Source organism: Coregonus clupeaformis, unplaced genomic scaffold, assembly GCF_020615455.1.
Source record: "Coregonus clupeaformis isolate EN_2021a unplaced genomic scaffold, ASM2061545v1 scaf2981, whole genome shotgun sequence".
Taxonomy (NCBI): Eukaryota; Metazoa; Chordata; class Actinopteri; order Salmoniformes; family Salmonidae; genus Coregonus; species Coregonus clupeaformis.
Genome location: NW_025536435.1, coordinates 36,085 through 48,483, shown reverse-complemented (window position 1 = coordinate 48,483; position 12,399 = coordinate 36,085). Strand labels below are relative to the sequence as shown.

The 12,399-nt window shown below is 50.8% G+C and overlaps 1 protein-coding gene across 1 annotated transcript; it reads left to right on the top strand.

Moving 5' to 3' along the window:
* The first annotated feature begins 5,587 nt into the window (after positions 1 to 5,587).
* LOC123489295 lies at positions 5,588 to 7,586 on the top strand. Its single transcript, XM_045219990.1, has 2 exons — positions 5,588 to 6,281; positions 6,369 to 7,586. The coding sequence occupies exons 1-2, from the start codon at positions 6,068 to 6,070 to the stop codon at positions 7,457 to 7,459; spliced, it is 1,305 nt and encodes a 434-aa protein (XP_045075925.1). The 5' UTR covers positions 5,588 to 6,067; the 3' UTR covers positions 7,460 to 7,586.
* The last annotated feature ends 4,813 nt before the right edge of the window (positions 7,587 to 12,399 follow it).

Here is a 12,399-nt window from a genome sequence, read left to right as displayed (position 1 = left end):
CACCAGCACCAGTGTAGATACTACCATGACCTGGTAGTATATGAGGAGCTGTAGGGCACGGGGCGTTTGCCAAAGTTGTCTGAAAAAGCATGTCGGACGTGAGACCCGCCCCAGTTAAGGGACAGGGACTGCGCATCAAACATATTGCCAAATGTATCCATAGAAATAAATGAATTAATTAATTATAATGAATTAATGAATACAATGAAGAGCAGGTTACAGAGTTGTTGATTGTCCACTGTCAACATTCTAGAACTCTTGTAACATACTGGGTCCATATAATATTATGTTTCATGACAGTCCCACTATAAACATTCTGGTAGTTGTGATGTCATAATCGATTCTTCTATTACATCATGTTGGGTCCATATCTTGTGTATGTTTGACAGTGAACAGTAAACCCAATTCACTTTTACAAAGCACAGCTAGCCAACTAGTAGTTTGACTTGTAATTTGTACTGCCTACTTTTGAAAGACGATTTCTTTAATCAAAATGGCACAGCTCTCCCAGAAGGGTGGGCTGTGCAACATGAAGACGTTATTGTTGGCTGTTATTTTCTGTCTCCTATCGTTTGTTGCTGCAAATGTGTTGGTGTCTTCAGAGCACAAGACTTTGATGCCAGTGAAGGACCACCCTATTCTGAACAACCCTGATGCTACAAAAGAGACCAATTTTAAGTCATTGCTGGAACAACTTGTGAGTTTACGGGTGAAAGACGATTCTTCTCCAGGTAACGTGGGCCAGTTGACAAAAGGATATTCCTCAAAAAATGTCAAAGACCCCCCGGACTTTGATGAGTCCCTGCCCCTGAATTATGTTCCAGAGCACAAGCCGTTGATGCCAGTGAAGGACCACTCTGTTCAGAACAACCCTGATGCTACAAAAGAGACCAATTTTAAGTCATTGCTGGAACAACTTGTGAGTTTACGGGTGAAAGACGATTCTTCTCCAGGTAACGTGGGCCAGTTGACAAAAGGATATTCCTCAAAAATGTCAAAGACCCCCCGGACTTTGTAGAGTCCCTGCCCCTGAATTATGTTACAGAGCACAAGCCGTTGATGCCAGTGAAGGACCTCTCTGTTCAGAACAACCCTGATGATACAGAAGAGACCAATTATACGTCATTGCTGGAAGAACTTGAGAGTTTATGGGTGGAAGACGATTATTCTCCAGGTAACGTGGGCCAGTTGACAAAAGGATATTCCTCAAAAAATGTCAAAGACCCCCGGACTTTGTAGAGTCCCTGCCCCTGAATTATGTTACAGAGCACAAGCCGTTGATGCCAGTGAAGGACCTCTCTGTTCAGAACAACCCTGATGATACAGAAGAGACCAATTATACGACATTGCTGGAAGAACTTGAGAGTTTATGGGTGGAAGACGATTATTCTCCAGGTAACGTGGGCCAGTTGACAAAAGGATATTCCTCAAAAAATGACAACCCTGATGCAACAAAAGAGACCAATTTTAAGTCATTGCTGAAGAGCACCCTGAAGATCAAACCCAGAGTCAACATATTGACTGACCCTTCTTACTCCGAGCCACTTGTGAAGGTGAACCTGATTTTGGGGCCCGTTTTCTATAGCTTCATCTTAATAGTGGTTCTCTATGAGGCTGTGAGAATCTCCAAGGAGGCTAGAAGGCGATCTAATGCTATTGCCACTGCCAGGTTGAAGAAAAGGGAACCAGCCACCGCTGAGGCATCCAACTACGAGGCAACCGAGAAGCCCTGCTACACACAGTCTTGGCTCACTGAGGTTTGCGTCAAATAAGACTGAGGACTACTTCTTAAACCAAGTGATATTGAATAAAAGCTGCAGATATTAAATCTCCAAATGAGATCACATGGAGACTGCCACCTTTGAAGACTTCCATTGTTTGTTTATAATTTAATGTCTTTAGAATAGTAATAAAAATACATTGCATTTAAAACATATGTTTCAAGTTATTTTTGGGGTATTTTGATTTGTTGTTGTACTGTTGTGTTGTAAATGCAATATGCAACATTATTTAATTGATAAAATAATATATTTTTCAGAGAAAAAAAATAGTTAAACATTAAAGAGATTCTTCTGTACTTTTGTATACTTTTTTGCCAGTAGTTCTGAAAGTAGCACTCACGACCCAAAAGTGTTCCCCGAGAATTGCGTACTACGTCACATATGTGCAGATACAGTGCCTTCAGAATGTATTCATACCCCTTGACTTAATCCACATTTTGTTGTGTTACAGCCTGAATTCAAAATGGATTAAATAGATTTTTTCTAACTATCTACACAACATACAGAAATATCTAATTTGCATAAGTATTCACACCCCTGAGTCAATACATGTTATAATCACCTTTGGCAGCAATTACAATGTGTGAGTCTTTCTAGGTAAGCCTCTAAGAGCTTTGCACACCTCGATTGTACGATATTTGCACATTATTATTTTAAAAAATCTTCAAGCTCTGTCAAATTGATTGTTGATCATTGCTAGACAACCATTTAAGTCTTACCATATTTCTTATTTTATTTGTAAAAAAAAATACCCCCTTTTTCTCCCCAATTTCGTGATATCCAATTGCGATCCAATTACAATCTTGTCTCATTGCTGCAACTCCCCAATGGGCTCGGGAGAGGCGACGGTCGAGTAATGTAGCCTAAATATAGCAGACTAAATAGCCTTGGTTTCTCAAATGACTGCCTCGCCTGGTTCACCAACTACTTCTCAGATAGAGTTCAGTGTGTCAAATCGGAGGGCCTGTTGTCTGGACCTATGGCAGTCTCTATGGGGGTGCCACAGGGTTCAATTCTTGGGCCGACACTTTTCTCCGTGTATATCAATGATGTCGCTCTTGCTGCTGGTGACTCTCAGATCCACCTCTACGCAGACGACACCATTTTGTATACATCTGGCCCTTCATTGGACACTGTGTTAACAAACCTCCAAACGAGCTTCAATGCCATACAACAATCCTTCAGTAGCCTCCAACTGCTCTTAAACACTAGTAAAACTAAATGCATGCTTTTCAATCGAACGCTGCTGGCACCCGCCCACCCGACTAGAATCACCACTCTCGACGGGTCTGAACTAGAGTATGTGGACAACTACCAATCCAAAGTTAAATCTAGAATCGGCTTCCTATTTCGCAACAAAGCCTCCTTCACTCATGCTGCCAAACATGCCCTCGTAAAACTGACTATCCTACCGATCCTTGACTTCGGCGATGTCATTTACAAAATAGCCTCCAACACTCTACTCAGCAAATTGGATGTAGTCAATCACAGTGCCATCCGTTTTGTCTCCAAAGCCCCATACACTACCCACCACTGTGACCTGTACGCTCTTGTTGGCTGGTCCTCACTACATGTTCGTCGTCAAACCCACTGGCTCCAGGCCATCTATAAATCACTGCTAGGCAAATCCCCGCCTTATCTTAGCTCATTGGTCACCATAGCAGCACCCACCCGTAGTCTGCGCTCCAGCAGGTATATCTCACTGGTCATTCCCAAAGCCAACACCTCCTTTGGCCGCCATTCCTTCCAGTTCTCTGCTGCCAATGACTGGAACGAATTGCAAAAATCTCTGAAGCTGGAGACTCTTATCTCCCTCAATAACTTTAAGCATCATTTGTCAGAGCACCTTACCGATCACTGCACCTGTACACAGCCCATCTGAAATTAGCCCACCCAACTACCTCATCCCTATATTGTTATTTATTTAGCTCTTTTGCACCCCAGTATCTCTATTTGCACATAATCTCTTGCACATCTAGCATTCCAGTGTTAATACTATTGTAATTATTTTGCACTATAGCCTATTTATTGCCTTACCTCCATAACTTGCTACATTTGCACACACTGTATATATATTTTTCTGTTGTATTTTTGACTTTATGTTTTTTACCCCATATGTAACTCTGTGTTGTTTTTATTGCACTGCTTTGCTTTATCTTGGCCAGGTCGCAGTTGTAAATGAGAACCTGTTCTCAACTGGCTTACCTGGTTAAATAAAGGTGAAATAAAAAATAAAAAAATAAAATAAAAATGGTGTCCTCCGAAACGTGACCCACCAAACCGCGCTCCTTAACACCCGCTCACTTAACCCGAAGCCAGCCGCACCAATGTGTCGGAGGAAACACCGTTCCTTGCCATAGGTTTTCAAGCAGATTTAAGTCAAAACTGTAACTCGGCCACTCAGGAACATTCACTGACTTCTTGGTAAGAAACTCCAGTGTAGATTTGGCCTTGTGTTGTAGGTTATTGTCCTGCTGAAAGGTGAATTAATCTCCCAGTGTCTGGTGGAAAGCAGACTGAACCAGGTTTTTGTCTAGGATCTTGCCTGTGCTTAGCTCCATTCCCTTTCTTTTTATCCTGCAAAACTCCCCAGTCCTTAACGATTACAAGCATACACATAACATGATGCAGCCACCACTATGCTTGAAAATATGAAGAGTGGTACTCAGGAATTTGTTGTATTGGATTTCCCCCAAATATAACGCTTCACTATGCTTGAAAATATGAAGAGTGGTACTCAGTAATTTGTTGTATTGGATTTCCCCCAAATATAACGCTTTGTATTCAGGACAAAAAGTGAATTGCTTTGCCACATTTTTTGCAGTATTACTTTAGTGCCTCGTTGCAAACAGGATGTGTGTTTTGGAATATTTTTTATTCTGTACAGGCTTCCTTCTTTTCAATCTGTCAATTAGGTTAGTATTGTGGAGTAACTACAATGTTGTTGATCCATCCTCCATCACAGCCATTGAACTCTGTAACTGTTTTTAAGTCACCATTGGCCTCATGGTGAAATCCCTGAGCGGTTTCCTTCCTCTCCAGCAATTGAGTTAGGAAGGACGCCTGTATCTTTGTAGTGACTGGGTGTATTGATACACCATCCAAAGTGTCATTGATAACTTCACCACGCTCAAAAGGATATTCAATGTCTGCTTTTTCAATTTTTACCCATCTACCAATAGGTGCCCTTCTTTGCGAGGCATTGGAAAACCTCCCTGGTCTTTGTGGTTGAATCTGTGTTTGAAATTCACTGCTCGACTGAGGTACCTTACTGATAATTGTATGTGTTGGGTACAGAGATGAGGTAGTAATTCAAAAATCATGTTAAACACTATTATTGCACACAGAGTCCATGCAACTTATTATGTGGCTTGTTAAGCAAAACGTTTACTCCTGAACTTATTTAGGCTTGCCATAACAAAGGGGTTGAATACTTAGTGACTCAAGACATTTCAACTTTTCATTTGTTATTAATTTGTAAAAAATTTGAAAAACATAATTCCACTTTGACATTATGAGGTATTGTGTGTAGGCCAGTGACACAAAATCTCAATTTAATACATTTTAAATTCAGGCTGTAACACAACAAAATGTGGCAAAAGTCAGGGGTGTGAATACTTTCTGAAGGCACTGTATGTGCAACAAGTCCTCTCTCTCTCTCTCTCTCTCTCTCTCTCTCTCTCTCTCTCTCTCTCTCTCAACAGTAATTCTTCCCTCAGATTATGCATGTATGAACTAGACATTGAAGCATTCAGCCCAAAGTGAGAGGTTTAAAAATACTTTCTTAGCCACCAAAGTACCATGTCTTTAAACATTTGGTTTCCAGGGGGGCAGTGCGGGCCATGAGGAAGGCCAAAAAGTGTCTCACTCCCTGGGTCAGAAAGCTCATAATTAGCTGGGTCATCGCAAGCACCAGCACCAGTGTAGATACTACCATGACCTGGTAGTATATGAGGAGCTGTAGGTCACGGGGGCATTTGCCAAAGTCGTAGGAGAAAGCAGTTTAGAGACAGGGACTGCACGTCAAACTAATTGCCAAATGTATCCAAAGAGATGAATTAATGAATTATCTGAATTAATGAATACAATGAGGAGCAGGTTACAACATTCTGGAACTCGTGATGTTATAATCAGATTCTTCTATTACATCATGTTGGGTCCATATCTTGTGTATGTTTGACAGTGAACAGTAAACCAATTCACTTTTACAAAGCACAGCTAGCCAACTAGTAGTTTGACTTGGAATTTGTACTGCCTACTTTTGAAAGACAATTTCTTTAATCAAAATGGCACAGCTCTCCCAGAAGGGTGGGCTGTGCAACATGAAGATGTTATTGTTGGCTGTTATTTTCTGTCTCCTTTCGCCTGTTGCTGCAAATGTGTTGGTGTCTTCAGAGCACATGACTTTGATGCCAGGGAAGGACCACCCTATTCTGAACAACCCTGATGCTACAAAAGAACAAGTTGATAGTTTACGGGTGAAAGACGATTCTTCTCCAGGTAACGTGGGCCAGTTGACAAAAGGATATTCCTCAAAAAATGTCAAAGACCCCCCGGACTTTGTAGAGCCCCTGATTTATGTTCCAGAGCACAAGCCGTTGATGCCAGTGAAGGACCACTCTGTTCAGAACAACCCTGATGCTACAAAGGAGACCAATTTTAAGTCATTGCTGGAACAACTTGAGAGTTTACGGGTGAAAGACGATTCTTCTCCAGGTAACGTGGGCCAGTTGACAAAAGGATATTCCTCAAAAAATGTCAAAGAGCCCTCGGAGCTTGTAGAGCCCCTGATTTCTGTTCCAGAGCACAAGCCTTTGATGCCAGTGAAGGACCACCCTGTTCAGGACATCCCCAATGTTGCAAAATGGACCAAAATGGTGCAAGTGGACCAGATGCTGGAACAACTTCAGAGGATGAAAGATGATACTTTCCCAGGTAAAGCTAAAGTCCCACAGATGATTGTGGAGAAACGTATTCCTTATCTACAGGCTTACAAGCAAAAAGCATTGCAAGGTGACAACAACGTCTTCAAAGAAAATCTTCAGGCTCCAGCTCCAAAAGCTCAGAAGAGCACCCTGAAGATCAAACCCAGAGTCAACATATTGACTGACCCTTCTTACTCCGAGCCACTTGTGAAGGTGAACCTGATTTTGGGGCTCGTTTTCTATGGCTTCATCGTAATAGTGGTTCTCTATGATGCTGTGAGAATCTCCAAGGAGGCTAGAAGGCGATCTGATGCTATTGCCACTGCCAGGTTGAAGAAGAGGGAACCAGCCACCGCTGAACCACAGACACTGGCATCCAGAGTTCGGGAGAGCATCTCTTCACGGTTTGGTTTGAAACAAGCATCATCCACACCACAGTGTGCCCCCATTTCTGACGATTCTGCAAAAGAGTTGCAGAAGTCAAAGGAGTTCATCTCCACTAAGGACAAATCTGAGTCGGAAAAGAGACCTGGAAAGAGTGCTGTCAGCCTGAGAGAGTGTGAGCCGCCTCTGCCTAGCATCCCAGATAACTTCCTTGTGCCTGACTCTGAGCCTGCCATCCAGGTGGCATTGAACCCATTCGAAACTAAGCTAGCGAAAATTGTATCTGAAAATGCTGAGGCATCCAACTACGAGGCAACCGAGAAGCCCTGCTACACACAGTCTGGGCTCACTGAGGTTTGCGTCAATTAAGACTGAGGACTACTTCTTAAACCAAGTGATATTGAATAAAAGCTGCAGATATTAAATCTCCAAATGAGATCACATGGAGACTGCCACCTTTGAAGACTTCCATTTTCTGTTTGTAATTTAATGTCTTTAGAATAGTAATAAAAATATATTGCATTTAAAACATATGTTTCAAGTTATTTTTGGGGTATTTTGATTTGTTGTTGTACTGTTGTGTTGTAAATGCAATATGCAACATTATTTAATTGATAAAATAATATATTTTTCAGAGAAAAAAAATAGTTAAACATTAAAGAGATTCTTCTGTACTTTTTTATACTTTTTGCCAGTAGTTCTGAAAGTAGCACTCACGAGCCAAAAGTGTTCCCCGAGATTTGCGTACTACTGTCACGATCGTCGAAGGAGGAGGACCAAGGTGCAGCGTGACATGCAAACATACTTTATTATCAATAGTGATAACACGATAAACAAAACAACAAACGATAACGTGACGTCCTAGGTATAATACAACCAACACGGAACACGATCCCACAACTACTGTGGGAAAACAGCCTGTCTAAATGTGGTTCCCAATCAGAGACAACCAGCAACAGCTGACACTCGTTGCCTCTGATTGAGAACCACTCTGGCCAACATAGAAATAGAACAACTAGATAATTAACATAGAACACAAAACACATAGAATCTACACACCCTGGCTCAACATATAGAGTCCCCAGAACCAGGGTGTGACAGTACCCCCCCCCCAAAGGCGCGGACTGCGACCGCGCCTAAAAATAAACAAAACAGGGGAGGGCTGGGTGGGCATTCCTCCTCGGAGGCGGTTCCGGCTCCGGGCTTGACCACCACCCCCCAACAATCCCCCGTAGTGCCCCTGGTCCGGTCTGGCCCCGCTGGCTGGAGCTGGACTGGACATTGTAGGAGCGGATTGCTTAGGCTCCGGTGTGGAGCAGCTGACCGGTACCTGACCAGGCACCGGTGACCCAGGCACGGGTTGTGCCGGACTGACGACGCGCACCCCTGGCTTGGTGCGTGGAGCAGGAACGGGCCGGACCGGGCTGACGATGCGCTCCCCAGGCTTGGTGCATGGAGCAGCAACGGGCCGTACCGGGCTGACGATGCGCACCCCTGGCTTCGTGCGTGGAGCAGGAACGGGCCGTACTGGGCTGACGACTCGCACCCCTGGCTTAGTGCGAGTGGCAGGAACAGGCCGTACCGGGCTGACGACTCGCACCCCTGGCTTAGTGCAAGTGGCAGGAACAGGCCGGGCCGGGCTGGCGACGCGCACCGTAGGCTTGGTGCGGGGAGCAGGAACTGGCCGGGCCGGGCTGGCGACCGCGCACCATTAGCTTGGTGCGGGGAGCAGGAACAGGCCGGGCCGAAGCTGGCGACGCGCACCGTAGGCTTGGTGCGAGGGGCAGGAACAGGCCGGGCCGGGCTGGCGACGCGCACCATTAGCTTGGTGCGGGGAGCAGGAACGGGCCGGGCTGGCGACGCGCACCGTAGGCTTGGTGCGAGGGGCAGGAACAGGCCGGGTCGGGCTGGCGACGCGCACCATTAGCTTGGTGCGGGGATCAGGAACAGGCCGGGCCGGGCTGGCGACGCGCACCGTAGGCTTGGTGCGAGGAGCAGGAACAGGCCGGGCCGGGCTGGCGACCGCGCACCGTAGTCTTAGTGCGATGGGCAGGAACGGGCCGTACCAGGCTGGAGACGCGCACCATTAGCTTGGTGCGGGGAGCAGGAACAGGCCGGGCCGGGCTGGCGACGCGCACCGTAGAGTTGGTGCGAGGGGCTGGAACAGGCCGGGCCGGGCTGGCGACGCGCACCATTAGCTTGGTGCGGGGAGCAGTAACAGGCCGGGCCGGGCTGGCGACGCGCACCGTAGGCTTGGTGCGAGGGGCAGGAACAGGCCGGGCTGGCGACGCGCACCATTAGCTTGGTGCGGGGAGCAGGAACAGGCCGGGCCGGGCTGGCGACGCGCACCGTAGGCTTGGTGCGACGGGCAGGAACGGGCCGTACCAGACTGGAGACGCGCACCATTAGCTTGGTGCGGGGAGCAGGAACAGGCCGGGCCGGGCTGGCGACGCGCACCGTAGGCTTGGTGCGAGGGGCAGGAACAGGCCGGGCCGGGCTTGCGACGCGCACCATTAGCTTGGTGCGGGGAGCAGGAACAGGCTGGGCCGGGCTGGCGACGCGCACCGTAGGCTTGGTGCGAGGGGCAGGAACAGGCCGGGCCGGGCTGGCGACGCGCACCATTAGCTTGGTGCGGGGATCAGGAACAGGCCGGGCCGGGCTGGCGACGCGCACCGTAGGCTTGGTGCGAGGAGCAGGAACAGGCCGGGCCGGGCTGGCGACGCGCACCGTAGTCTTAGTGCGAGGGGCAGGAACGGGCCGTACCAGGCTGGAGACGCGCACCATTAGCTTGGTGCGGGGAGCAGGAACAGGCCGGGCCGGGCTGGCGAACGCGCACCGTAGGATTGGTGCGAGGGGCTGGAACAGGCCGGGCCGGGCTGGCGACGCGCAACATTAGCTTGGTGCGGGGAGCAGGAACAGGCCGGGCCGGGCTGGCGACGCGCACCGTAGGCTTGGTGCGAGGGGCACGAACAGGCCGGGCTGGCGACGCGCACCATTAGCTTGGTGCGGGGAGCAGGAACAGGCCGGGCCGGGCAGGCGACGCGCACCGTAGGCTTGGTGCGAGGAGCAGGAACAGGCCGGGCCGGGCTGGCGACGCGCACCGTAGGCTTAGTGCGAGGGGCAGGAACGGGCCGTACCAGGCTGGAGACGCGCACCATTAGCTTGGTGCGGGGAGCAGGAACAGGCCGGGCCGGGCTGGCGACGCGCACCGTAGAGTTGGTGCGAGGGGCTGGAACAGGCCGGGCCGGGCTGGCGACGCGCAACATTAGCTTGGTGCGGGGAGCAGGAACAGGCCGGGCCGGGCTGGCGACGCGCACCGTAGGCTTGGTGCGAGGGGCACGAACAGGCCGGGCTGGCGACGCGCATCATTAGCTTGGTGCGGGGAGCAGGAACAGGCCGGGCCGGGCAGGCGACGCGCACCGTAGGCTTGGTGCGAGGAGCAGGAACAGGCCGGGCCGGGCTGGCGACGCGCACCGTAGGCTTAGTGCGAGGGGCAGGAACGGGCCGTACCAGGCTGGAGACGCGCACCATTAGCTTGGTGCGGGGAGCAGGAACAGGCCGGGCCGGGCTGGCGACGCGCACCGTAGAGTTGGTGCGAGGGGCTGGAACAGGCCGGGCCGGGTTGGCGACAGCGCAACATTAGCTTGGTGCGGGGAGCAGGAACAGGCCGGGCCGGGCTGGCGACGCGCACCGTAGGCTTGGTGCGAGGGGCACGAACAGGCCGGGCTGGCGACGCGCATCATTAGCTTGGTGCGGGGAGCAGGAACAGGCCGGGCCGGGCAGGCGACGCGCACCGTAGGCTTGGTGCGACGGGCAGGAACGGGCCGTACCAGGCTGGAGACGCACACCATTAGCTTGGTGCGGGGAGCAGGAACAGGCCGGGCCGGGCTGGCGACGCGCACCGTAGGCTTGGTGCGAGGGGCAGGAACAGGCCGGGCCGGGCTGGCGACGCGCACCATTAGCTTGGTGCGGGGAGCAGGAACAGGCTGGGCCGGGCTGGCGACGCGCACCGTAGGCTTGGTGCGAGGGGCAGGAACAGGCCGGGCCGGGCTGGCGACGCGCACCATTAGCTTGGTGCGGGGAGCAGGAACAGGCCGGGCCGGGCTGGCGACGCGCACCGTAGGCTTGGTGCGAGGAGCAGGAACAGGCCGGGCCGGGCTGGCGACGCGAACCGTAGGCTTGGTGCGACGGGCAGGAACGGGCCGTACCAGGCTGGAGACGCGCACCATTAGCTTGGTGCGGGGAGCAGGAACAGGCCGGGCCGGGCTGGCGACGCGCACCGTAGGCTTGGTGCGAGGGGCAGGAACAGGCCGGGCCGGGCTGGCGACGCGCACCATTAGCTTGGTGCGGGGAGCAGGAACAGGCTGGGCCGGGCTGGCGGCGCGCACCGTAGGCTTGGTGCGAGGGGCAGGAACAGGCCGGGCCGGGCTGGCGACGCGCACCGTAGGCTTGGTGCGAGGAGCAGGAACAGGCCGGGCCGGGCTGGCGACGCGCACCGTAGGCTTGGTGCGAGGGGCAGGAACAGGCCGGGCCGGGCTGGCAACGCGCACCATCAACTTAGTGCGGGGAGCAGGAACGGGCCGGACCGGACTGGTGACACACACCACTTGCTTGGTGTGAGGAGCGGGACTGGGTTTCTTCATAACCCTCTGCTCCCTCAGCTGCCTACACAGTTCCTCTCGCCGTGCCTCTACTTTCTCCTTCTCCCTTATCGCCTCCAGTAGCTCCTCCCTCTGAACCACTAACTCCTGCTCCCTCTGGACCAATAGCCCCCTTAACCTGGTGGCCTCCTCACCTAACCTCCCAATACGCCCTGTAGCTGCCTCCTGCTGCCCCGTTGCCCATGCCGTGTGCCCCCCTCCTAAAAATATTTTGGGGTTGCCTCTCGTCCGTCCGCCGACAACACTGTTGACGCCGTTGCTCCTCTCCTGCCTGGGTCTCCCCCTTCATAGCCTTCCGATACCGGACGGCCTCCTCCTCCGTAATCTGCCCCCAACCGAGGAGGACATCCACCAGAGTTACCTCCTGCGTGTGTTCCTGGACACGCTGCTTGGTCCTGGTATGGTGGGATCTTCTGTCACGATCGTCGAAGGAGGAGGACCAAGGTGCAGTGTGAAATGCAAACATACTTTATTATCAATAGTGATAACACGATAAACAAAACAACAAACGATAACGTGACGTCCTAGGTATAACACAACCAACACGGAACAAGATCCCACAACTACTGTGGGAAAACAGCCTGTCTAAATGTGGTTCCCAATCAGAGACAACCAGCAACAGCTGACACTCGTTGCCTCTGATTGAGA